General features: G+C 40.4%; 1 protein-coding gene across 1 annotated transcript; it reads left to right on the top strand.

The window, feature by feature from the left end:
* Positions 1 to 1,887: 1,887 nt before the first annotated feature.
* tubgcp3 (tubulin gamma complex component 3) lies at positions 1,888 to 20,208 on the top strand. The gene is made up of 23 exons (XM_008281046.1): positions 1,888 to 2,032; positions 3,045 to 3,152; positions 4,089 to 4,156; positions 4,452 to 4,529; positions 4,614 to 4,822; positions 6,685 to 6,863; positions 7,297 to 7,409; positions 8,462 to 8,587; positions 8,684 to 8,752; positions 9,013 to 9,145; positions 9,476 to 9,642; positions 11,181 to 11,291; positions 11,384 to 11,492; positions 12,770 to 12,959; positions 13,082 to 13,217; positions 13,396 to 13,464; positions 13,576 to 13,711; positions 14,487 to 14,575; positions 15,035 to 15,166; positions 15,258 to 15,398; positions 15,476 to 15,592; positions 15,693 to 15,787; positions 17,568 to 20,208. Exons 1-23 carry the CDS (start codon positions 1,957 to 1,959, stop codon positions 17,632 to 17,634), a joined length of 2,718 nt encoding a protein of 905 aa, XP_008279268.1. The 5' UTR covers positions 1,888 to 1,956; the 3' UTR covers positions 17,635 to 20,208.
* The last annotated feature ends 7,391 nt before the right edge of the window (positions 20,209 to 27,599 follow it).

The raw sequence follows: 27,599 nt of genomic DNA, 5'->3' as shown, positions 1-27,599 counted from the left end.
CATAGAACTTTATTCATTCTGAAAGGAATTCTTGTGCCAGATATTGCTCAGAAGGAAAAAATGAAGTGAATAATAGAAAATGTAGAAAAGCAAAAATGTTCTTAGTATGATACATTACTAAAATTAAAATAAGCAAACAAAATTAAGGCTGGATTTCAAAAGTAAAAAGTTACACAAGCAATGATTCTGAAGCAGTAAATTAATATTACACATATTAACATAATATTGCACATTGTGATGAAATATTTCACATAAAGTTGGAATATTGTACAAGAAAAAAATATTGCAGCTTGATCATTGACTACTTTAAATATTAAGGCAAGGACATTAAATTATTAATAATTAGGTCAATAAAATGGAATCATTTTGAACAAAACTTGTGACCCCACAAAAATAAACACAACAATGTGATTCCTTGGGTCCCCTAGGCGCAAATTTAGTTTTTATTTACATTTTTATGTGTAGTGCTTTTTTTTTTTCTTGTTCCTTTTGTTCATTAATTCATTCATTTATTCGTTTAGACTGAATTGTCAAAAACGCAACTAAACCGTCCATTCTTGAAATAAAGGGCCAGAAAGACCAAAAAATATATATACATATTCCTTCCTTTCATTATTGAGTCGACATTTTTTAATAAATACAGAAGTAAAGGCGATCAACACAATCAATTCGTAACTGTTGCTGAGGTCAGAAGGGTCAGAACCAAAATCCGCGGTGCTCCGTTTCAGGAGGGAAATATTTTCATTCAAATGTCCATCCGCTGTTTCCTGGAGACGCGTTTCGGCGGGTTCTGTTGAAACACCCGAGTAAAGTTAACCATAATAACAACAACCGTTTCTGATTTTACCTTTCAAAATAAAAAAAGACAGCCGCGGTGTTTTAAGCTATGACGCAGACAAAACAAAAAAAATAGCACAACGCTTACTGTACAGAATATTTTTAGACTCTCAATTCCTCGGGTGGACTGATGGAGACTTTGTTAAAGTTTTACATCAAGGGTGACTTTAAGCATTTTAAATAATTCATTCTTGTATTACTAACAAAACAGCTGCAGGAATGCTATTTGTCATGCAGCTTTATTGAACTTAAAGCTTCTTTCATGTTTGGTCAAAAGTTCTGTCATGCTTTTTTGTTTTTCAAATGTAGATGAGGATTCCTGTGGTTGTTTCAAAAGTCTTAAAGGATGCAAAAGTTAAGAACAAAATATACTGAGAGACACTAAATGGTCTAAATTGGCATTTAAAGGGTATATTTTATTTCGGCTTTTTCTCTTTTATGTGGCTTGGATGGCAGCAACAACACATTCACACACATATTTAGATCGTACAAAAGTTCATATAGAAAAAATATGCCTTTATTTCGCATAGGCAATAGTTAATTTAAATAAAACAAGCAACAAAAGCAAAACCTAGATGTGATCAACCAGTGGTTTGTCAAGAAATAAAATGACTGTAGTTTTAAAAGGTCAAAAGCAGCTATGGTCAAACCACTGATTTAGTAAAACAAGTGGAAGCATTAACAGATAGATAGATAAATTTGATAAAATAGTCAAAACCATTGAAAAAACTACTAATTACAATTATTCTGCATTTACGTTTCTTGTTCATCCCCCTTATTATGTCAACTTTGTTCGGAAATTATTTAGCTTTAACCATCTACTTAAAATCCCATTGTAGACTGAACCTAATGATTGACCTCCTTTGTTTAGTTTGAGTTAGTCCTGTGTAACTGAACTTGCTACTCCTGATAATTCTGCAAAAATTTCACAGAACAAGTTAGAAATTCTATGCTTTTATTTTGAAATAAAAATAGCGCTTGTCTCCTCCTGCGTCCTGCTGGCTTGACTTAGCTTGTCAAAATGGCGTTGTTCGTAGTGGGAGGCTGGAGTTAGTTCATATTATTCAGTCGCAATTAATTAATTATTGGGCAGCCTACGACACGTTTGCCACGGACAACATGGCAACTCTGGATCAGAAATCACCCAACGTCCTTCTCCAGAGCCTCTGCTGCAGAATTACGGGGAAAAGCGAAGGTACATCACTGAACGCTAGCATGCTCCGCGCTAGTGCAATACTTTGCTATTCGAGGGGAAATGTCACACCGAACCCCATTCAAAAAACCGGCTTTTTATGAATGCTCTTCCTATTGTGAGTCATACGTATCTCACACAAAACATAAAAACACCGGGTGAATCCTTAGCGTCGACTGGTTAATTCGGCATATAGATTTATCATCAGGAAGCTATCATTTCATGAATAATTCAACGATTTTCACAGCGTGCGTCTGTTAACCCGATATGTTTTCATGACGAGGTATAGGGGAAAAACGGTTGAAGTTCTACTGAAATAACTCCCGCTTACTCTTTCTGGCATAGCCGAACTGAAAATAGCATATTATTCATTATTTTACCGGTAAACAAGCTCACTCTTATACGCCGCATCACCCGAGGGAGCTAATTAAGAATAGATTTAGTGATTTTGGTAGCTATCACTTTAGCATGTAGCGGGGCTCCCTCCACGTAGCTGTCAGTCGGTTGGTTAGATGCTGCACATCAGCTTCGTGGTGCCTCCACTGTTAATACAGCTGGTTTGATAAAGTGGGTAGCTGTTTATTTCAGCTGTATGTAAGCTTGCTAGCCACTTAGCTCTCACGCTGATCAGGGTAGTGTTTGCATGGCTATTGGATGCTGTGGAGTCCTGGCTAGCTGCAGGCCCCTGCTGGGTACAGACATCTCAGAGGAGGGTTAGCATGTTTGATGAGAGATAGGTGGGAAAATATCAGCCCTGGCATAAACACTTTGCAGTTTGGCAAGAGTGGATCCCTCATGGAGTGTTAGCCACACCAACTGAGTCCCATTATTTACTCTGATCTTCTAAGGAATTATGAATTTACACCTGCATCCTGTGCATATGCAACTTTTTGAAAATGAATATTAAAATGGAAGGAAATGGCAGTATAAATGCACCTGATCCCTACTGCATTGCCTCAAAGTGCTACCCTTTTTCCCATGACCTTTACTCACCACTTGATATTTGTGTTTCCAGCTGAAGTTGCCCACCAGTTCCAGTATGCGGTGCGAGTCATTGGCAGTAACTATGCGCCCACTATTGAACGAGACGAGTTCCTGGTGTCGGAGAAGATCAAGAAAGAATGTAAGTGGACTAATAATAACCCCCGTCCCCTTGTGATGACAGATTTCTAGAGTAGGTTGCAGGACCGCTGTAACACATTTCTCTCAGTGTCTTGCTTGATTTGTGGCATCTGAAGCCGAAGCGACGTCTGTCTCTGTTGCACTCAGGTATTTTTTAATGTGTGCTCCCTGTGTGCGCATTACTTTTTAAGCCGGAGCCACTCCACAAAGAAAACCTTTATTGCACCGTCAAATCCCCCGCAGACTTTTAGAGTAACCAAGGTAGCACCATTAGTGGGAAAACATTGATCCGAGCCATGATGCAGACAATAAAACAAAAATAGCAACGACGCTTACTGTACAGAATATTTATATAATCCCAGTTCCTCGGGTGGACTGATGGGAAGTTTGTTAAAGTTTTTAAAGAGTTCCCATAAAAACGATGACTGGATTTCGGCATTAATTCTTAATGTGGTTAAGTCAGATGTTTAAATAGGTTTACCTTTATTTTATTAAATAATTCATTGCAGTAATACCAACAAAAACAGCTGCAGGAGTTCTATTTGTCATGCAGCTTTACCAAACTGAGAGCTTGTTTCATGCCTTTCTGTTTTTAAATGTGGATTCCTGGGGTTGTTTGGGTTTCAAAAGTTCTTAAAATATGTAAAAAATTAAATGATGACTGTCTCATTAATACAAACACTAGAGGTCTTTTCTTATTTATAGCAAACTCTGCGGTCTGTCGGATTTTCCAGACACAGACACATCTCAGTCCCTCAGCAACTCAGTTTTTCTTACTCTGCAGTTTCAAATCCCAAACACACAGTTCGTAGAAGTTTTTTTTTTTTTTGCCATTATTAAACCTGTTCAGCTCAGGAGCATTTCCAACTTTGAAATCGTTTTAATGAGCAGGGGGACACCCGCGGCTGACAGAGTTTGTGTTGTGATGCTGTTGCAGTGCTGAAGCAGAGGAGAGAAGCAGATGCTGCTCTGTTCTCTGAGCTGCACAGAAAACTTCAGACACAGGTTGGTGTTTGTGTTTCTCTCAGAACTGTATTCTTATCACCACACACACACACACACACATACACACACACTTCTGGCACAACAGTAAAACTATGATGGAGAAATTTTCCCACTTGACTCAAGATACAGCACAGACTAATTTCATTCGGTTCAGATTAAGCTGAAGTATTGCTCATAGTATCATAAATTAGTTTATATATAAATTGATCATATTTTTCTGCAGATTATGATCTTAGTTTGTTTCGAATGTTATGTTTCTCGACTTGTATGTGGATTTTTGTTGTTTTTTTCCCAGGGTGTTTTGAAGCATCGCTGGTCGGTTCTCTACCTGCTGCTGAGCCTTTCTGAAGACCCCCGCAAGCCATCCAGCAGGGTGAGACACACACACACACATATAGTGTCTATTAAGTATATTTGTGAAGAGAAAACTGACTGGAGACTCGCTACCTTCTCCCAGGTTGGAAACTATGGAGCGCTGTTCGCCCAGGCCCTCCCCAGGGACGCCCACTCCACCCCGTTCTACTGCACCCGTCCCCAGAGCCTGGCCCTGGGCTACGGGGAGAGGAGTGCCGGCCTCTCCGCCAGTGTTGGGACCAGCGGGATTTCCAGTCTGGGAGTCTACACACTGAACGGACCCACACCGACGCCACAGTCCCTACTGGCTGGGTGAGTATTTTCATCAGAACTTCTGCACTCTAGTGAAAGAGACAGTTTAGATTTTTTAAAAACATTTTTTCAACATAGCAATAGTTTTAATGGATCTTTACGGAGAGACTTCATAAAGGTCCGAATGCATTTAAGACTCTACTGTGAAACGTTTGCCAAACCGATGCTAAATTAATCAGCATCTCTTCGACAGTGTAAACATTTTCTCTTTACATCTTTAAACCTGATTCATTTGTCAGCTGTGCTTAAGCGCGTTCACCTGGGGAGAGCCACGTTATTAATCTGATGTTCTGAAAAAGCATCGTGCCAGATACAAGAAGCATCAATTAGCAGCAGATAATGAGCCTGCCTCTCAGCCCTGACCTCTTATCACACTGTTTTATGAAGCATCAGAAGGCCATTTAATTCCATTTATCCTCATTAATAATGCAGGACTCCTTCAGTTATAAATGACCATCGAGCTGCCCGGGCTCACCTCTGAGTCACGAAAGGGCAACTACTCACTTCAGAAACAATAGATGTCTGGGAATTAGGTTAGAATTTACACTCTGGACCACACGCACAGCCGTCATTATATAAAGATGTGCACTCAACTGGTCCTTTTAAACTAATTTATTTGCTCTTCCGGCATGTTTTGGGGAGCTGTGATGGTGGAACACCTCTAAATGTTTGCTAATGTGTTGGTATTGATTGGGGAAGCCACTGGTAACTCATACTGTTGTTATATAGTTTTATTACTTTTGCACATTTTATACAAGCTATAATACTTCCTAGAAAAGTAAAGCCTGTTTATTGTAGAGCTTGAGCTTTATGGAAAAACACTTATTCCGTGTTCTAGTTACTTCATGAATATTGGACACAATACGTTAAAGAGACACATGGCAGCCAGTTTTATCTTTTCTAGGATCTTTTAAGTCAAACATATACTTTGAAAGTTTCTCAGCCTCTTTCCAAAAAGGTAATAATATTGGACATGAAAACAATGTGTGTGTCTGATTGGATGGAATACAGTTATCACAAAGGAGGCATTTCAGGACATATTCCACACTGTGTCTTACCCAGGATTTACACCCTGTTGTGTAAATGGTGTTACAAATTCATGCCTCCTTCTGTGACAGTCACACTTCTCCTGGTGTCTCACGCGGCAATGCTATGCCATGCTGTAAATCAGTCAGAATATTTAACTGAAGTTACGTTTAAAATTATATTGGAAATCTAATCGGAATATTTGTCAGAAAAATCACAATTCCACAAATCATTTATCCCTTGTTTGAGTGTAGTTTGCTGCTTCTTCCTCACACCTTGTCAAGCAACTAGTTTCCCTTGTGCCACACATTCTTGATAGCTTTTAATTTGATGAGCTGATTTTGTGTTGTAGATTTCCATCTTTAGCTGATAAGACACACATCTAGCCGAAAAAGTTTAGAAGTATTTAGTTTAGTAGGTTTCAAGGTTCTGTCTGACGGCTCAGTTTGAGAAAATACTCAACCAAATTAACTGTGGAGAAGATGACACAGATTTTACAGCAACCGTAGCCTTTTGAAATTCAAGTGTAGACTCAAATCAGAGCAAAATTGCATGACTGAGGCTTCTGAGATGGTACCAACGCTTTGGCTGTGGTTTGAGAGAATTTTCTGAGCACGAGCATTATTCTGGCCACTAAGTGGTATAATAGCATTCAGTGCTTTCTTCTCTGAAAATTGCCTCTGAAACTGCATTTAAACCATAAATACATATTGTAAAATTCAAACAAGCAAACTGCATGTTATATTCCAACGGCAGCTTTGTAATTTCCAGGCGTTGGTACAAAAACAGTGCACCAACCACATCATATATTAAGAGTAAATGTGTCTGTGTTTCAGTCAACCTCCTCAGTCTGCAGCTGGAGGCGGTCAACCTCTGGGCTCTCGGTTAGCCTGGGCTCTTCCTGTAAGCTCCTCCCCCTCCTCCGCTCTGGCCCCGCCCACTGCTCGGCCACCGCTCGGGCCTCCGGTTCCCGCCACCAGAGTCATCCGTCCTCGACGAGACGGCGATCCGGCCGGTAAGTGATGCATATAAAAACAAAATGAAACAAAGCCTGGATGCGGCGCAGCTTTCAGGCTGAACAAAAATGTCCATCACACCGAAAGAGATGAGTTGTATGTAATGGATTTACTATATAGGTGCTTTTACAATTGATAATAAACAGACTAAGGTAAATGCATAAAATATTGCATTTGCGGTAGTGCACAGCTAGACTCTGAGCATCTTTTTGCTTTCATCCTCATCGTAAAAGCTTTTTTTCTTTGCTTTCATCTGCTTTCATAACAACAGAGCTACAGGCCCACTGTTGTCTAACATCTCTCTTTTGGTTTATTTATCCAAGAAATGCAGAATTACTTTACTTTGTTCATTTTAACTCTGTTTTTGGAGAGCACAAACTGTGCTTCTGATGTGCGCTAAACTCTCTACATTCCCGTCCTGTGCCGGTGCAGGTGAGGTGAGCGAGGCGGCGCTGGTGCGTGACATCCTCTACGTCTTCCAGGGAATTGATGGCAAGTTCATCAAGATGAACGCCCAGGATAACTGCTACAAAATAGACAGCAAGGTACCTGAACCCGCATCGAGCCTCGGAAAGCTTTTAATAGACTAATCAGTTCAGCAGGGTTGCATTTATTACCGAAGAGTCCAGTTCAGGTCATCATCTTGTAATGACTGCTGCAAGGTGAACAGAGAGGAAGTTCAAGGAGGAGAATCTTAATTGTTCACCTCCTCAAAGACCATTTTTTCATATTAGGCAGAGTGGAAGTTATCTGCCACGCATCCAGAGTAGATGTTATGATACCAAGACTGTTGTTGATTGGACTTCAACAGAACGATTCAACAGATCAATATGAAGCTTTTTGGCTCCAAGCCGCATCGACCTCTACGTTTTCTATCTTCTGTCCGTCTTGTCAATTTCTTTTACTTCCCCGCTCCTCCCTCTTTGTCACGTTATCGATGGGAAGGCCGTAGATGGAACTTGTCCTGTGTTCACTCAGTGGCACTAAACATAGACTTGTGGTCAATCTGCTGACACTGGAGCCACAGACATAAATTAGTCAAGGATGGAGATATTTTGGCTTCTTCTTTGGCCACTTAACTTCTCTGTGAAGCTCCACGGATAAAAGGTTTTGTTAAACACATGAAAGTTTAATGCGTCCTTAAATGTAAACTCCCCTCCGGCTGGAAAACCAATCTGTTGCCTGCTATAGAGGGCGCATTATTTAAATTCCGGTAATCCCTGTGACGTAACTGTCAGAGCTTTCCAGATGAGAGACGTTGAAGATGATACTTGCTGAAAGTGTAGTTAAGATTTTAATCAACATACAATTACAATGGCTCTTATTGACAAAGCTAAAGTTGTGTTATGTGGAAAAAAGTTAAAATAATAAAAGTAAATATTAAACTAAACTCTGATTATAGTTGAGAGCATATATTAAAGCAAACACTGAAAAGCCTAGGAAGGTCACCGCCTGGTATCAGAACAGCTTCAGTGCTCCTTGACACTGATTCTACAAGTTCATTTGTCACCTGTCTGTAATTTTTACATGTCAATATGAATTATACCTGTCCTTTTTATCATGTTTACGTGTTGCTATGTGTGCTGTGCCTCACTAGGTGGTGCTGTGCAAGTCCCTCAGGGACACCAGCAGCCGACTGGCCGAACTCGGCTGGCTCCACAACAAAGTCAGGAAGTACACCGACGCCAGGAGTCTCGACCGGGCCTTTGGATTGGTCGGACAGGTGAGCCCACATCTGCCATCTGTATTAACTGCCCTAGCTGGATCTATTTTCTTTCTAATCCTCGACTACTTTGTTGCCACTTGTGTCTCTCCTCAGAGTTTCTGTGCCTCGCTCCACCAGGAGCTGAAGGAGTACTACAGGCTCCTGTCTGTCCTGCACTCACAGGTAAACAGATTAATGCTCACAGAGACCAAAAATGTTCAGAGGTCGATCACATAAAAAGATTTTGGACATGATTGTGCTGCAAACAAACACGTTTCCATTATTGTGAATGTCACAAGAAATGTACCTGTTTTCTGAATTCAAACATCACCCTGAAGGAAACGTGTCATCTCAAGTCTCAGTTATTTCAAATAAAATGAAAGATTTTAGAAAATGTTATGCCTTGAGACAAACCTAGTCAAACCTGTGTGTTTGTGTTGCAGCTGCAGGTGGAGGATGACCAGGGTGTTAACATGTGCACAGAGAGCAGTTTGACTCTCAGGAGACTGCTGGTCTGGATGTACGACCCCAAAGTCCGACTTAAAACGCTGGCCGCCCTCGTCGACTTCTGCCAAGGTAGGCTGGATGTGGACTCGGGCCTGTATCAGGACGGTTAACACTCCATACTGCAGGGGTGTCGAACTCTGGTCCTCGAGGGCCGCAATCCTGCATGTTTTAGATGTTTTCCTCTTCCAACACACCTGATTCAAATGATCAGCTCATCATCAAGCTCTGCAGAAGCCTGATAACGATCCTGATCATTTGAATCAGGTGTGTTGGAAGAGGGACACATCTAAAACTTGCAGGATTGTGGCCCTCGAGGACCGGAGTTCGACACCCCTGCCATACTGGGTGTTGTATTTGAGCATCAGGTGAAAAGTAATGTATCTACGCTGTGTCATTCAGGTCGTAAGGGAGGCGAGCTGGCTTCGGCGGTCCACGCTTACGGGAAAACTGGAGACCCACAGATGAGAGCGCTGGTTCAGCACATCCTCAGCCTGGTGTCCCACCCCATCCTCAACTTCCTCTACAGGTGGATATACGACGGAGAGCTAGAAGATACTTACCACGAGGTACACACTCCTTTCTAATCTTCTCTGTGTGTCTGTTTTTTCTGGAAAATCTTCAGCACAACTCGTCTCACACACTACATAGTTGCGACGATACTCAAAAGCTGTAATTATAATCAGCCGCAATGTAATGCGGTGCATCCAAAGCTTAATGAGTGAGCCGAACGCCGGCCTCCCTGAGGTGCTTTTTTACAAAGGATTTACTGCTCATTTCTGGAAGATTGTTCCCTCCAACTGCTCTGACGTTTGACCCCAATGAGAGAGAACATTACTGAGAGAGGGAGGGAGGGGGAGAGTGACAGAAATAAAGAAAGAGAGGAGAGCTAGGACAGCCTCTTAAATGAGAACTGATGAGAGGAGTGTAATGGAAACCACGGTGATGGATGTGTCTCCTTTACTTCTCCGTGCCCTTTCTCTCTTGCTGTTTCCCCTCACACAAACACTGTTTATGTCTCCGGCATTAACCGTTACTTAGCCGGTTTTAATAGCTGTGTTTAAGAGCACAGAAATGAAGTTATTGCACCTTTCAGGAAGCAGGAGATCACAGACACAGTAGGTTTAAACACATGGAATAAACTACAGCTATAATTATGGCTAACAAAGGCCAAAATGACACAACTGATAAATGGCCAGATTATAATTTATCTGTTTGCATGAGAGGAGAGTTTGTTTATTCTCTGTTAGCACATTTAAACATATGCAGCCTTTTTCTTGTTTATAAATGTGATATTTGCGTGTCTTTGTGGCACATTTTTCATCTTAAAGAAACATGAGCTTTTTAACATATCACGTAAACAAAAGCAGGACCTCCTAGAGTCAGATATTAGTCAGTTACCTGCATCATAATGATATATTACCACGTCATCTTATTACTATTTCATGTTAATTAAAATTTTAAAACTGTTTGCTAACTATTCATCAAACTAGTTGTGTGGTTTTGTGGTTAAAAATGATTTATAATTACAGTGTAACCTTGATTTTAAGCAAATCTGTTCAGCTCAAGTCCACTGTATCAGATAATATCAGTAAATACAGAACTAAAAAATACAGAAGCTAAAATCTAACAGTTACAAAAGGCCAATGATCTCTGTTGGTGTATTAAAGCTGATATTTAAAACACATCCTCGTGGCGTCTATCGAGAAATTCTTTTGGCTTCTTCAGATGCTGCTTCATAGAGATCTCTTCAAAGTGACCCTGACAGTTGGAAATGTATCAGCCGACACAGAGTACACATCCTTCAGCTCTCCCATTAGAAAGCCAGCTGAGGCTACTGTACTGCTCTCTGAACAAAACGGATTACCTAAGTGAATGTGACAAAGGATGAAAACCTCTGTCATGGAGCTATTTGTTCGCTGTTTGACCCTTAACTTCATTCTTGTCATAAGCTACATGAGAGTCCCATTCATTCCGAAGGTGTCTTGCTGTTAGATCGTGTGATGTTAGTCAGGTTTGCAGGAAATAAATCTCTATTTAATTAAAGCGTACTACATACAGAACTATAGTGAAAGTATCTGAAGTTGGTGTGTGTGTGTGTTTGTAGTTCTTTGTAGCATCAGACCCCAACGTGAAGACCGATCGTCTGTGGCATGACAAGTACTCCCTCAGGAAGTCAATGATCCCCTCGTTCATCACCATGGACCAGGCCCGCAAGGTGCACACACCATCCCAGATTTCTTCTCGCAAACAACTTTGTGCTACGACTGCAAAATTGCACTAAGACAACTTGCTATCTTCTCCCTTTAGGTTCTGCTCATCGGTAAATCCATCAACTTCCTGCATCAGGTTTGTCACGACAGGACGCCGCCGGGCAAGATCACACCGGCGTCCAAATCTGCAGACACTCCCAAGGATGGTAAGAGTCTCGGTTTGTCTCTCATGCTGTAATTGTTAATAGGAAAACAGTTTCACAACACTGTAATAGCTGGATTTGTTTTGTTTTGTTCCTCTGTAACACCTCATAATGGGACATTTGATGCAGGGTAGAAATAACATTAAGAAGAAACAAAAGCACACTGAAAGTCAAAAGAGCAATAGTAATAGCATTACTGGCCTTTTACATAGAAATAAAATATTGTTTTGTTTTTCGTCTTTAGCGGTGAGTTTTTTTCCAGTGTTGTTATTGAATCAGGTACACAAATGACATCATTGACTAATAAGACGCCTGTTTTTTTTTTGTTTCGTCCTCGTCATATTGATAGTATGATATTGACGCATGCTAGTGGACTGGCAGTGATCGATGCTCTTACCGCTCACTGGCCTCGTCCTTCTCTTCTTTTGACTGTGGAGAGGAAAGAGGTATACTTAGCCATATTCTATTGATTCAGGCTGTAGGACTTGATCTGACCAGTTTGATCTGGAGCTTTTACTGTACGAGCTGAAGGGCTGGAGAGGATATTTTCATCGCTGACTCTGAGTCCAGTCAGATATTTAGTACTTTGTCGCCTTTTCTTTTCTATTTTTGGTTCAAGTAGTAAATGTGTCTGTTTCCTTTGTTAGTTTTTGAACTAATAAAGAAAAAAGAGAGGAAATTTTATTATAAGATGTAAAAACAATGCATTTAAACCTTGCTTTTTCTGTTTTAAAAAAAAGTGAGTATATACAACAGCTCCAAAATGAAAGCTAAGTAAATGTTTGAATAATTATTTTCATAACCAAGATAAAAACAATGCATTTAAACCTTTTAAACCTTTAAAAAAAAAATGTAGATATATTTTTTAAACATACTTTTATTTTCTTCATCTTTTTTATTTTTTATTCAAAGAGAAATACAAAATGCATATCAAACAAGATCTCGGGTCTTAAGAGGTTAAGCACAGAAATACAGTAAATACAATCACCAATCTACAACTGGTTAATCAGAAGTAGTTTTGTACTGTCACTCTGTGTAATAACGTTGCAGCTTTTATTTGAATACAAATTATTCTTGTAGATGCTGTAAGAACTAAAATATAGAACACAAATATGTATTTTTTTTTCTTTAATCTAAAGGCCTAACAGTAATTAAATGCATTAAACTCCACATTACAAGATAACCAACAACGCGGTTTTTTATCAGTTTTTGAATAATTGCAGCTGAAGAACAACACAGTTTGAGTTAAAATCCCTTCATTTATCTCTGCGCTCTCGCAGCTGCCGAGCTGCTGTCGGACCTGGAGGGAGCGTTTCAGGAGAAGATTGATGCGGCCTACTTTGACACAAGCAAATACCTGCTGGACGTTCTCAACCGCAACTACCTGCTGCTGGAGCACCTTCAGGCCATGAGGAGATACCTGCTGCTGGGCCAGGGAGACTTCATCAGACACCTCATGGACCTGCTAAAGTTAGACACTTTATAGTTATAGCATTTTTTTTGTTACATGTCTGTGTATGTTGGGTGTAAGTGTAGCATTGCAATATTAGATAGAACATTCAGTTCTAAGTTTCCTAATTGTTTCCTCCCAGACCAGAGTTGGCCCGTCCTGCCACCACTTTATACCAACACAACCTGACTGGTATCTTGGAGACGGCAGTCAGAGCCACCAATGCTCAGTTTGACAATGCAGAGATCCTCAAGAGGCTGGATGTACGCCTGCTCGAGGTAGTCTCCATAATGGTTTTCATTTTTTTTTTTTTATATGCATCTTGTACATTTATAATACGGCATAGTCATAGTCATATATCACCACGATATAGTTCCTCTGAAAGTCAAAAAATGTGTGATTCACAGTCTTTTCTTTCTACTTTAACCTCACCGACTTGTCTTTTATGTGCTTCAGGTGTCTCCTGGTGATACAGGCTGGGATGTTTTCAGTCTGGACTACCATGTTGATGGACCTATTGCAACGGTAACACACAGACTGTCTCCGATATGTCGTTTCTTATTGGCTCTTCAAAACAGCTTATGTGCATCTGGAAGCGTGTTAAGGTCCATTTATTGTGTTGTGTTTGCATGTCAGGTGTTTACAAGGGAGTGTATGGGCCACTACCTGCGCGTGTTTAATTTCCTGTGGAGGGCCAAGAGGATGGAGTACACGCTGACTGACATCTGGAAGGGACAGATGTGTAACGCCAAGCTGCTCAAAACCATGCCGGGTACGTAAACAAACGCGCATCGTTTTGCATCGGGAGAATTCCGTTGAAAGGAAATTTGGGGACCAAAAAAAAAAACGGTGTAGACATTGTCCACACTTGTCTTCTATCTGCTTTATGTAAACACAGCCTGCGGTGATGCTCAGTCTCTGAAATCTTCCCAGCTGTGTTGTGCCGAGGAGCACAGAATTTCTTTACACAATGTTTTTTACACAATCTGTTTAGTGCAATCTGTTTTTTTTTTTTTAATGAGACATGTAGAATAAAGTGATTTAGGTGAAATATCATCATTTAAAGCTTGGATTTTGTTAAATTTACTGACAGGCATGGCTGATTTGTTCAAGGATGGTTGAAAAGTTAGTTCTAAAACTGATAAATGGTGTCATTTTGGTGGTTTAGAGGAATAAGTTAGCTCACATCTTTATCAAAATTTCTGCAATCTACAGAAATGCAGCAACAAAATAGGCTCCAAAAGTAGGAAAAGTGCATTTTTATATATATAAATAAACCAACAGTTGACACACGATAGTAATATTAAGCCAATTAACACAAGTTTTAATGGAATAAACATCTGTAATACACTGAATTAAATAATATAATTCAAATCAGGGTATATAAAAAATGAGGCAGTTACATTAAAAGAACCTCTTCAATCATTTTTTATCATATCTTTTTTTTCAGTTGTGCTGTAAAATCTTATTTGTTATTTAACGTTTTGTTATTATTTGTGCTGCGGCCTGCATTAATGTCACCTGTCCTCGTGCGCTTTACCCCCCAGAGCTGTCCGGCGTGCTGCATCAGTGTCACATCCTGGCCTCCGAGATGGTCCACTTCATCCACCAAATGCAGTACTACATCACCTTTGAGGTCAGGCCATTAGCGGGTGCTGCTGCTAACACAGGGCTGTAAAGCATCAGTAAAAAGCAGCAATCACAGAAGGAGGCAATCTGCTGTGTCTGTTAAATGCAACGCTGCATGAGTCTGATTTACCGAAGCAACAGAAGCCTGGAAGTTTGTGTGATTAAGTTTGTTTTAAAAGCTTTAAAAAAAACAAAGGCAAAAGAACGCAAACTTTGAAACTAGTTTTTCTTTTAGGCATAGTCAGAGTATTGAACTGTAGGTATCATTGTTGAGTCAAGTCAGTGAAGTAAAGATTTCTGTGCTCATCTGATAAAATAATTATAAGAATTTAAACAAACAAACGTATCGACTGCGGGCAGGAAGACGCCACCTTGATATCTGAGATGGACAGAGTGGCTTTATGATATCTGATTTTTAATAAAAGTGCAATATCATTCCCTTATACGACTTTGTGGTTGTGTGTAGGTGCTGGAGTGCTCCTGGGACGAGCTGTGGAACAAAGTGCAGCAGGCTCAGGACCTCGACCACATCATCGCCGCCCACGACGTCTTCCTGGACACCATCATCTCAAGATGCCTGCTGGACAATAACAGCAGGGTAACACACGCTGGAGTTCATGTTTTGATAGTAATTCTTCTATCTCCCCTGTTGCACATGCATTTAAATCAACTCTGTTCTGTCTGTCCAGTCCCTTTTGAACCAGCTGAGGGCCATATTTGACCAGATCATTGAGTTTCAGAGCGCCCAGGACTCCCTCTACCGCTCAGCGCTGGAGGAGCTCACCCTCCGCCTGCAGTATGAAGAGAAGAAGCAGCAGAGAGAGGAGGAGGTAAGAGACGATTTCTGGGCTAAATACAGATGGAAAATTAACAACAGGAGCTTGTGTAAATGCGTCTTCTGATTCAGGGTCAGTGGGGAGTGACGGCCGAGCAAGAAGCAGAGGAGAAGAAGAGGATCCAGGAGTTTCAGGAAACCATACCAAAGATGCGCTCCCAGCTCCGCATCCTCACCCACTTCTACCAGGTACCAGCCACCACCATCACCTTCCCACCCCTGGAGCAGATGTCTATGTGTCCTTATCTATGTGTCTGTCTTACCTCTGTCCCCCTTATCCTTCTCTCAGAGCATCGTCCAGCAGTTCTTGGTGTTGCTGATGACCAGTTCGGATGAGAGCCTGCGCTTCCTCAGCTTCAGACTGGACTTCAATGAGCACTACAGGTTTGCCTTTTAAAACTCTAAAACATCCTAAAAAGTCCTCACATAATCGAATAAATTAGTCTCCTACCAGGTTAGACTTTAAAAACCTTCCCCTATATGTGTAAAATCTAGAGGACCATTTAAAACTCTGGTAAATAATCTTTTAATCTGACATAATCTAGAATAAAACTAGATTGAAAACTTCTATCAGGATCTTGCGTCAGCATCACTTACAAAATGAAAAATGAAATTTATTTTGCTCCAAACATATCCAGTGGCTGTCTTCAGTCACTTTGAAGCCTCCCATGATTTGTCGTCATGTGTTTGCTGCTCTGCAAAGTAGCTGTTTTCTCACACATTTGATATCCAGTAGTCAAACTGTGAATTTTGCTGGTGATGCACAATATTTGGGTTTTTGCTGATATCCTGTTTGCCAATATTTCCCTGTTTACTTTGGCCAGTTGCAGATATATGCACATATTTTGTTCCACCTAACTGCAGAGAAAATCTCTCCTGTAGTGGAATTAACATACTGTTATGCCTACAAATATCAACCTGTAGGTGCACACATAATATGTATATATACACTTTCTTTGTAGATGTGCACATTGACTCAGCAAAATAAGAAAACTGTAGTATTTCAGCTACATATAAAACTAAATTTGCTTATATTTATGTAGCATTTTCAAACAAAGCTGAAAACTTTTGGCCAGGGAAGTATTTTCTGCACATTTGTGTTCATTTTGAGCCAATGCCAGTATTTCATTTTAAAGCTGATGGTAAGGATGATGCTGAAATCATCACACATCACTTAATTTTAGCAGTGTGAGCTGGAAAAAACACAAGGTTATTCAGTTTCAGTCGGAGTGTGTGATATTTGTTTGGAACTTCAGCAAGTAAGACTGAAGGATCTGTAGCACACATGTCTGTTCACCACATTTTACACACTGTTGTGTGGTATAAACTACTCTCCAGGACCAGTTTTAATCATCATTAAGTTGTGTACTTTTACAAGTAGTATCTTTCTCTCTTCCTTGCACTTTAACCCTCTGATCCTTCAAACACACAGAGCGGTTTGAAAGGCATGTTGTGTTTAAAAAATTGCCCAAATTACACAATTTATTGGAGCCAGTAGCTGCGAAAACTAAAAGAATCGTCGGAGACCTTGAGCTGTTTGTCTGTGATGCGCTATTCTCTCAGAAAATAGAACCAAATCTAAGCTTGAAACTGTGATATTTCATTAAAATCACTGTATTTGCCATGTCTTATAATTTACCAAAATAGCTTAGTAGCTGTAAAGAGATTCTGTTAAAATCTAAAAATTCTGCAGCCGTGAAGCCACGACTGACTCAGCTTGGATCAGAACAGTCTGTGTTGACACAGAGCAGATAGGAGACAAGTCTGGAAGTATGGTGTTCTCAATTTTTGTAAAATAAATAGGAAAGAAATTCATATTTCATACTGAAAATAAGACATTTTTAATTTCTCACTGCTTGTAGTCATGGTTGTACTGTTTCCTCAGAGGTGCAGGACTTTATATTACAGTGAAAAATGAGCCCACGTTCAGTTAAAAAAATGTGACTGGAGCAAAAATTGCCCACAAACTGCGTGGGGGTTCCAAAGATTTCAAGTAAGCACAGCGTCGGTTAATGAACTGCTACCCACTGGGAGCGTTCCCCTTCGTTAATACACTGTAAATGTCAATGAGAGACTCTTTAGTGCAACACTTTACAGAGAAACCGCTGACATAGTTTTTATGCCCGTCTTTGTTAAACACCATATTGTAACTGACTCTCTTCAGGGCCCGAGAGCCGAGACTTCGAGCCTCACTGGGCGCCACCCGTGGGCGACGAATGTCAAATATCTGACACGGCGGCACTGGCGAACGAATATTTGTCACATTGGAGCACGGGGCGCGACATCACAGAGACTATAGCAGACTTTAAGCGCCTCGCGTCGGGATGATGTCATGCCTTGGAGGAGCGATCCAGCGCTGTTCTGGTACCACGGCAGCAGCGGCGACGGTCGCCAAGTGATGACATCACAGCAGACAGCTCCAACCGAGTCAGCTGAGCGGGATCGCAGAGGAGTAAATGAAACTTTGAGAGCTTGGTGTGGCGAGCAAACCCTGAAACGGAGAGCTTCAGCGAGATTTCTGCAAAATATGAATCCATTGTGGAGGAGTGTGAGGAGGTGAGAAACGCTGCTGTCAGACTGAGCTCCCCCGAGTCACACAGGGCCACCTTACATGGCATGCCTTATTAAAATGAGGAAAAAAAGCAAAACCTTTTTCTTCTCAGTGTGGTTGCCAAATCTAGTCCCAATGTATGTACATAGAGTTTATGCAAAAATGTATGCGTGTTGTTTATGCATCTTTCCACATCGACACCTGTGGCTTTCCATCTTCTCACTAGGGTTCGACCGATATGGGTTTGCTATTGATGTTTGTTTTTTTCAATTTTGTATCTGCAGCAGTTATTAAACTGCAATCAATTTTAGTACAGTTGTTCAAAAATAAAGCCTCTGCTGGAGTTTTGTCCTCATTAAGGTGGAAAAAAAAAATGAAATTTGCGCACTGAAAACTGTACGGACACACAAGGCTAGCCTTTGATATGTACCGGTTTATCGGTCTAACCCTAGTTCTCTGCACTCTCCTACTTACAATCCAGGGTTTTTTTAGTGTGTCAGGTCAACTTGATCACAATCATACAGGGGATGTGGAATTACACAGCACACACTCTCAAACAGTTCTGCATGAGACATGAAGACAAGGAGTTCAGACAAGAAGCCGACTTTATTATTAATTATCAACTTCTTCTTTTTTATTTTAACTAAAACGTTTGCCATCAGGTTCTGAGAGTCAAAGAAAATCTGACTTCAGACCAGTGAGATGACTCCCTAACTGAGACTTAGCCTTCAAGAATGTTACTAAGGATCCACTTAGTTTATATTTGAGTGTCTCTTCCCTTTATTTCCCTGCTTGGTCTGTGCTTTCATGTCTGTACGAGAGATGGATCATGTCAAAGAATACAATCCTCACAACAACCACAACAACCTCACTTCTTTTCACTCCATAAACCACAGGAACTATAAATGCGCAGAGTTTCTTTAGTAAAAATAAAACCATTTAAAAAAAAAAAAAAAAGTGTAAATATTTCTAAGTGAAAGTCCACGTTTAAATAATTATTTGTTATGAACTCGGGCGGTTTATTTTCTGAAAACGAGTATATTCAGACATTATACAGAAGAAAGCAAGCTAGTAGTCTATTTAAGTGAGGTTTGAAGATGATATTAAAGGTGACTTTATTCAGAATTGTAGCATCACTTCAGGATAAAAATAGAACCTTTATTAGTTTTAAAAGCTCAAATGGCAAAGTTTTCTTCCTGTTCTGTTCTGATCACTGTAACTTTTGGATTTGTTCATGTTGAGTGTATTTGGCTCTATACTTGCAGTTGTTCACCTGACCCAAACTATCAATCCACAGCAAAAAGCCTAAAATATTTGCTTATAGATTTAAATCAGAATATAAATGAGGGAATTTCTGAATCCAATTATGACCCAAACCTGAGCAGTGAAGTGTAAGTTCTCATTTGCTTCATAACTTACTTGCTGGATTTGGTTTCATGTAGTTGTCGTAAAAAAGCTCAGATGTTGAGATAAGAAACCAAGTTGTTTGCATTTTAATCAATAAATTATACAATCAGTCTTGACTGTTGTGGGAGCTCCGGTCCCGAGTCAAGGATCAGATGTTTTCAAGACAAAAAAAAAAAGGAAACTAGCAAGCCAGATTTAACATAATTGCTTGTGCATTTTGAAAAGTTACAGCTGGTTTAGTGTTATATGTTCACAGACATTAACAGTGAATCTAATTAGGACCTCGTGCGCCTCCTCTTCCCTCTAATTCCCATTTAACTATACACAATGGTAATATTTCAAGTGAAGTTTTGTTTCTTTTTTTTTAAATTATAAGTTGAGTTTCCTCAAGCAGTGCTGTTCAAATGTTTCATTGGTTCTGCACATTAACAAACTTACAGTATATTTCAGTTTTGTACAATATTCTTCCTCAGCAGCGTTACACAGGGAGTCCACTGGCGGATGTCCTCCAACATCCGCCCTGGAGTCTCTGTGCACTTCCAGCTATTTACATAAATGTGTGGTGCAGTGGTTTCCCTGATTTGATTTTTGACTTTCAGTTTTATTGTCAGCGAAACAAATCGGTGCTGCGTACGGTCTGTAGACCGCTTTACTGCTTTCTGACAATGAGTTCCTTCATATACGTGTGTAAAGAAATGATTGAAATGAAACTGGACCTGGGTCTGCTCTTGTGCTCTGTCTGTTTCTCTGTACTCCACATTGTATAGCACATAATGTATAGAAAATAGGGATACAAACCATCCCGCTTCCTCTTTAATAAAATGTTTTGTTTTTTTTAATGAATGTATGCTCGTGTTGTTTGACTTTTTGCTTCAGTCGTGCTGCTGCACAGATCTGCCTCTGGGTTGCTTGAACCTACTGCCACCTCCTGGCTATGACTTAAACACAATCATTGATCTTGTCAAGGTAAACCTTCCAGAAGAATCTCTGCTTTAATTTCAGCACACACATCACTGCAGGTCTTCTTCTCGTCTGGCCTGGAAAGATTCATCCAAAGCAGCTCTGACTTGTATTTCCAAAGTATATATTCAAAATGCGCTAATCAACATCAGCAGGTGTTGTTTTCCTCTTGCAATCCAATCTCGACGCGTAGAAATCTCGAGGAGTGCCCCTTTAATTGATGTTTCATTTGGCAAATCGTTTCTGAAGACTGAAATAAGAACCAGTCAAGACATACAAAATATGCCTCCTATTAAAAAGCAATTCATACATAACTAAGTAACACTCTGGCTTCACACCAGAAAATGTGAGCAGCCTGTTGTAATTACAGCTAATAGTGCTGCACTCTGTTGTTGTTGTTATGTGAGTGGAATTGGATATCCTGGTATAACCCTGTTTTAGCATCTACAAGGCACAGTTTTTGATATTTAAATAATTGTTGGTTGATGTACTTTTGTGACCTTTAGCCTTTATCACAAGAGACTAAATGCTTTTGTGTCAATCAGTAGTTCTTATTCTGTGGTATTTATGAGAAAGTCTGAGAGAATAACCCTGATAACGACAAGAGAAAGAATCATATTACTTGTGTTTCAGCCCCTTTAAAGTGACCTCCAGTATGTTTTACGATAGATTTCTAGATTTTGCTGATTACCTTTAAGGCCCTAAATGGCCGCTCTCCCAGCTGCATCTCTTACGTTACACACTTTGGACAGAGGTGTTGTCTGTTCCAGGGGCACCGCTGAAAGCAAAAAGGAGATAGAGTTTGCAGTCAGGGCACTGAGGCTCCAGAACAATCTGCTTGAAGAAATCAGGTTGGGTAAGTCAGTGACCTTATTTAAGTTCCATCTTAAAATGCACTTTCATTGGAGAGTCTTTCCTGAACATACTTGAGGTTTTTATCTCCTTTGAACCATCTTTTATTTTTCCAATGCTGTATCCGTTTTTCTCCTCCCGATAGTGTTTTCGACTGGTTTTATTTTGCCGCCTTGTAAAGCCCCTTGTAACTTTTCATGACAGTATATCAACCACATATTATGCTCTCAAAGGTCCACTCACTTTCGAACGCATCCCACAGTCTTCTGCAGCGAATCACATTGGCTCCGTTGTCACCATATGAGTTTAAAAAATAGTTCCTGCTCTTATTTTGCAATTTGTCTGGAGTGTGGCCGAGCTTTATTAAGTAATTTATGAACAAATAAAGGCACAAAAGCCTGAAAAATGATCCTTTTCCCAAAAAAAAGTACCACTATCATACTGCATCATGGTGTGACCATTTAATCAGTTTTGCACATCATCTTTGTGTTACTTACCAAGAACAGTGACACAGGTGAAGACTTTAACTGCGTTTATACTCATTTGTCATTTCAAGAAACCGTAATTAAATGCAATGAAAGGGACTTTGCTGTCACACCCGTATACTAAGCATGTATTTTAAACTGAACTATGCAAAAGGGGAACCACTAGAGGGAGGAGCAGCTTATCTTTTCCAGTGTCCATCCTCTCCACCATCAGACCTACTGTCTCATCGTCCTGACTGATCATTTTAATGTTCGTTGTAGTAACAGCATATGATTTACCTGTCCTGTGCAGTGCAGGTGTGGCCCAAGTTGAGAAATGTTCCTCTTCTCATGCTGTTACCACAAGGCCTCTTTCTACCAGAGGCATTACTTCTGTCTGCTTTCATTTCCTTTCAAAAACCAATTCTTCCAGGGAGTCACTCAAACTGTCGTTAGACTCACTGCAAATGCGCGCACTCTGTATGTCTCCGTGTAAATACCTGTTTACTTGTCCAGAGAGCCATCTCCTCAGGCCGATATAAAAACAGCCTCTCATCTTTGAGGGCTAACACTTTGAGAAAATTGTCAATTTGGGAAGTCGGAGCACTGAGAGGCTGAGTCGGAGCAGACTGACTCGGCGGATCTTTCTTCAGCTAAGTGTATAGAGGTGTTTGTCAGCGCGCTGGTCTACAACATCGAAATGGTTTCTGATCACTCAAGACGTCTCTCCCAGTATTCCCAACGCCCCTCATGTCATTTTTTCTCTCAGCGAAAATAGCTTTGCTCCGCTGACCTTTATATTGAGCAAGACCTCCCTGACAAACTGACCTGCTATCGGTTCATTCTCCATGTGTCAGTGGTCTTGAGAGTTTTTGACAGCCTCGGACATGTTCACTTGCTGTTACTGCAAGCTCCAGCAGCAGCTCCGTTTGACAGAAATGAAAAATACTTCTTTGCACTCTCCGTAGCCATTTTGTTATTGTACTGAAAACCGAACAGTCTAATTCTGCGTTACAGTCTTAATCAATTTAAGTAGATGTTCCATAAACAGCCAAAGCAAACTGATCAAAGTTAAATTTGTGATGCAGATTATTTACTGTTCATGCGTCTCAAACGTGTGTGTGTGAGCTCCCCTGTCCTCTACCTCAGTGTCCTCCTCCAGTGAACCTTCACTAATACCTGGCGAACAGACCCAGCTGCCCCTCACCAGCCCGAGGGCTCACAGTCACACACAGGTGACACTGAATGCTGGGAGTTTAGAAACCTTTGTGAAGTCTGCCCAACATCCATCCATCCATCCATGATCTTAATCCTCACTAGGGTCGCGGGGGGGCTGGAGCCTACAACATCGACAAAAAAAAACTCACATTTTATAGGCATTTTTTAGAGTCAGTTTATTTGAATCAGACATTTTTAAGTTGATGACATGATGAAACAAATGAAAAGGAGGATGACAGTCTTTCACATGAATGACAAAAGCGGCCTTTCTCATTAGCGACAGAAATTTGAAAGTATACATACAGTTAAACCCCAAATCCATGACAAATTTTGATTTATAGTGATTTTTTTATACAACTAAAAAGGTTTCTTCTGGCTGGAGATGTCATAAACAAGTGACAAACATATTTTATTATCAATAATTTTTGACTAATTTTACAATCATTTTAGCAGTTTTGCGAAGAAACTAAATTAGCCATGGCATTTTTTGAAGATTGGAGGGATGACAAGGACAGACTCCCGACTTCAAAGATTGAAAGATCAGTACAGGAAAGTATAGGTTCAGGTTTTGTGTTGTTTTTTTTTTTAGCAATTAGAAGAACAGTTTGCAAATAAACGCCATAGATTGCTGATGAATAATTTTAGACAGGGCGTTTCTAGTGAACCTCTCTTACATAATGTTCCTCTCTTGTCTCATCTATTTCTGTGATTTTTAGTCAGAGGAACCTATTGGTCAAATAGACATAGATTATAAATCAAACAATTAACTGCAAGAAGAGTAAAAACCCAACTCGTTCACTCAACAGCACATGGTGCTGTTAATGTGCCAGCCTTCTTCATTTCATCATCCTTTGTTTGTCTTTCAGCAGTTGTCACATTCTTTAACGTTGCTTGCTGTTACCAGGTGTTGATTGTGAAGATGCTGAAATTTCAAAGCTGTGTTTCAGCTTTCATTTCCCTGTTTGATGGGATTTTCTTGAAACCTGCAGCGAGCAGTTTTCCTCTCCCCCTTCTTGCAATAAGAGTAATTACACAAATGTTGTCGAAGCACGCTTGTGAAGTATGTTACTGCTGTCGATAATGAACACACTAAGTTGGCTATTATATGCTAATCAGGAGGCATCCAGCATTTGTAGAAGGATGTAGCACCTTTCAACCATCTGTTGTGACCCTGCCCAACAATCCACTGAGCTCTGAGTTTCTGCTGCGAAGTACAGTTGTTTGGTAAAGGCTTGGAAAGACATTATGGACTTCAGCTTTAACCTCCAACTCACCAAATAACAACAAATTCTCTACTTGGAACCACTAAAATATCCTGTTTTCAATCCAAATTATGAATGTTTTTAAAGGACACTTGACAGGAAACTTTGAGGCATACGATCAATCATCTAATCTGACTTTTTTGAAATAAAAAATTCATGGCAAAAAAACCCAAATCTTTCCCAAAGATGGTCTTCAAGAGTTTATTACACTAAACTTTTTATGATTCACGCAGGCCCCTGAAAGCATCACAAAAGTTGTTAACCGAAAGCAGGACAGCCAGTTAAACTCGGAGCCGAGTTTTCACGGAACAACAGGAGCATAAAGCCGACATGCGCCCCAGTTCCACAGCCAGCCGCCTTTTTATTCAACTCTGTTTGACCCACGGAAACAAAGCAACAAGACCAACTGTCACATTGTCGCATCCCATCATGCATTAGCCTCGCCACAAAATGCATGAATGCGAGCTTGCGGAATAGTCTGCCAGCCATTCTGCGCTCTCGCTTCTTCCCCATTATATTCTCCGTGAATGCCATTAAAGAAAAAGCTGGTTCATTTCCCCGCGACTGACTCAAGCCCTGATCTTACCGCCGTTCGACCTTCCATCTGTGTTTTAAGGTGAAACGGAGACAAAAAGAAAGAAAGTGTGTCTGTGTGTGTTGTCAAGCCAGGAACAGACAGCTGACATTTAATGGCATTTCTGGCAGCAGGTGTATTTGAGAGAATCTTATCAAAAGGATGAATTCTTGTCTCTCCTTTTCATCTCTATTGTCTCTGATGACTGCCAGCTGGAGCCACCGTTTGGCCTATACATCGTCAACGCAGAAATACAGAAACGCTGTGGCGTGCACACAACACAACAGCTACAACTTCTTTTTTTTTTTTAACTTTCTTCTCCTTGAAGGCCACAATCTGAAAAATCTTGCATTGTGTCCGAGACCTCCACGTCCTTTGTTCGCAGTTTGCTTTAACAAGAGTCTTGAGGATAGATGCACAGAATTAATTGGACATTTGCATTTGTTGGATTTTAATGAGGCTAATTAGGCCAGCAGATCGTACTTAAGTCGGATAGTTTCGCCCGTATACAGAACAAGGTGCGAGTGCGGTAATTGTCGCCTCATCCGACCCAAAACTTTCACCTTTTGAAGTGGTTTCCCAGGTTAGAGTTTCCCTAATTGTGACCGTCTAATTAACTGCAAGCTGCACCAAGGCGCCCAGAATAGCCTTTTGTTGCCATTATTCCTCTGATTATGATGTTTAGTGTTGTGGTCCAAAATTAGACCAAATGAATTTACAAAGCAGATCTCTGTGGTCATTATTTGTAGTCGACACATGACACACATTAATCCTGGTAATTTCCATCTCGTCTAGTTTTTACTTGCAGCTTCTCAGATTTATGAACCTGCTCTTTTTCTTCTAAAAATGGATCAACAGTTTTGATAATTTCAGTAAACTTCTCTCGACACTATCAATGTCAGTCAGATGTTGCATGTGACAAGAAAAAAGATTGCAGCAGACTTTCGTATAAACATGCAGCTTTTTTTTCCTCCTTTCTTTGAAGCCTCCCTGTGAACTAGAAAAGAAAAGGTGCACATGTAAAAAAAATAAAACATATTAAAATCAACACAGTACAAAAATAGTAATTTCATCTCAGTAAGTTTTTCCACTGTTGACAGCTGGGATTATTGTTCCAGCACATTAAGATTCCACAACAAAATATGAAAGAGAAAACAAGGAAACAAAGGGCCAGACGAGAACGGAGGAGGAGGATGGAAAGATAACTCAGAAAGCGAGGGTCGGATCTTTAAAAAAAAGTCCTTCACCTGCACATGTTAATCTGTGTTTGCATCTTATGTTCTTCTTCTGCGTCTCATCTCAGCTGCTTTCTACTTTCAGAAACTTGGGCAGGTGAGCTTACCTCAGCTCAGCTGGATTTCTTGAGGTTGCAGCAGGGTTACTTTCTTCCTTGGCTCGTCTTTGCTCCTTCTCTCTTGCATTACCCGACTCCTCCGCACATCTGCTTCTTGACAGCTTTGCTCTGTAGTTCCCTATTTTGAATTTTAAGCAGGTCTCACACCCATACCATCCACCGGCACTCCTGGCTTCTTTGAGACACTCGTATCTCAGCTGTCTCAGCCACTTCTGTCGCTTAGATAAAGCAGCGAAACCTTGTTTGGTTCTTGTTGTATTTACCAAAAAAATGTGTTAACACTAGAAAAAGGCCAGTACACCTTGAAAACCTGAAGACCAGAATGCAGGGAAGCCATCTTTTTTTTTTTTTAAACTTTTAAAATTAAAACCACAGCATCCATTTTCTTATATCACATTTTTATTTTCGATGACGTCTTCCCCCTCAAATTCCGTTTCATGTGAAAAAGTCAGCACTTGGGAAGGGATCAGGCCTCTTTCTGTGGGTGGTCAACCGTGCAGGCAGGGCCGAGTAGTCAACACGTGGGACAGACAACATGTCGACAGTTCCAGCTGAGTTGCCATCACTCTCTGATCAAATGATTTTCAGTTGTGGATGGTGCTGTAGCTCCTCAGTGTCCACAGGACAGCAGAGCTGCCCATCAACATGCTGTGGAGAGACATGACAGTGCAGTCTTGGCTGGAGGCTGTCTCGTTATGCTCATGGCTCCAGTGCACTGCATCTTCAAGGTTTTTAATGAATTAGGGGCCTTACAGTCAAAAGGAGTTACTTTCTACCAGTAAGAGCACAGTGTGGTGGGTATGTTGCTGTTTTTAGGGCTTTTTCTGACATTCCTTGTCATAAGGTTTCTGCATGAAACGAACCCCACCTGTGATATCACTGGTTAGGATCTGATCAGTCTGAGACATTTGCAGAACAGTTTCTTATCTCCCTTCTGCTGTTGCTGATGAAAAATGAGCAACAACATTGAAAGACTGCAAAGACGTGGCAGATTTCTCTCATTGTTGCACTGATGTAAGCATTCTTTAAAGCTGCAGACGTTGAGCGTTGTGCAGCATTCTGTCTGACTTTTGTTTCTGTTAAAAAGTGACAATCAGAGGAAGATAAAAAAAACCAAAACAAGACTTTTCACCAAGACAAGTCACAGTCGAGGATGTGCTTTGCAACACTGTGCACAGATGAGATGTCAACATGTTGTTGCCTGCCATGTAGTCTCATGTAAAAATGTGTCAAAGCTGCATTAGTAAAAAAAAAATCTATTAGTTTCATGATAAAGCGTGTGAGATGCCTGTTTTTTTGGCCTTAATATTTTCTATTGACCTGCATCCACCATTATGCAGCTTTGTGGTGAATTCAGTCACTTTCAGTCATTCTTTTATGTCATTTTCAGGCATTTATTTGTCTTTGTTTATGCTCCAAAAATACTTTTTTGTGATTAAATACACTGATGCAGATTCCTAACACAAAGCTCTGAATGTTTTCTGCCTTGTTTGGGTGATAATAGCCCTTAAAAAAACAAAAGCATCTCACGACTTTACATCTTTTTTTGTTGTT

Source organism: Stegastes partitus, unplaced genomic scaffold, assembly GCF_000690725.1.
Source record: "Stegastes partitus isolate 25-593 unplaced genomic scaffold, Stegastes_partitus-1.0.2 Scaffold220, whole genome shotgun sequence".
Taxonomy (NCBI): Eukaryota; Metazoa; Chordata; class Actinopteri; family Pomacentridae; genus Stegastes; species Stegastes partitus.
Note: the sequence above shows the minus strand (reverse complement) of the source record. Positions and strands in the feature narration are given on the sequence as shown.

What these genes read in the sequence shown, in the direction of transcription:
- tubgcp3 (XM_008281046.1), top strand. Translation starts at nt 1,957, where the DNA reads ATGGCAACTCTGGATCAGAAATCACCCAACGTCCTTCTCCAGAGCCTC. An exon ending in GGAGAAGATCAAGAAAGAAT is followed by an intron (nt 3,153 to 4,088) that starts GTAAGTGGACTA and finishes ATGCTGTTGCAG; the next exon opens with TGCTGAAGCAGAGGAGAGAA. An exon ending in TAGAAGATACTTACCACGAG is followed by an intron (nt 9,643 to 11,180) that starts GTACACACTCCT and finishes GTGTGTTTGTAG; the next exon opens with TTCTTTGTAGCATCAGACCC.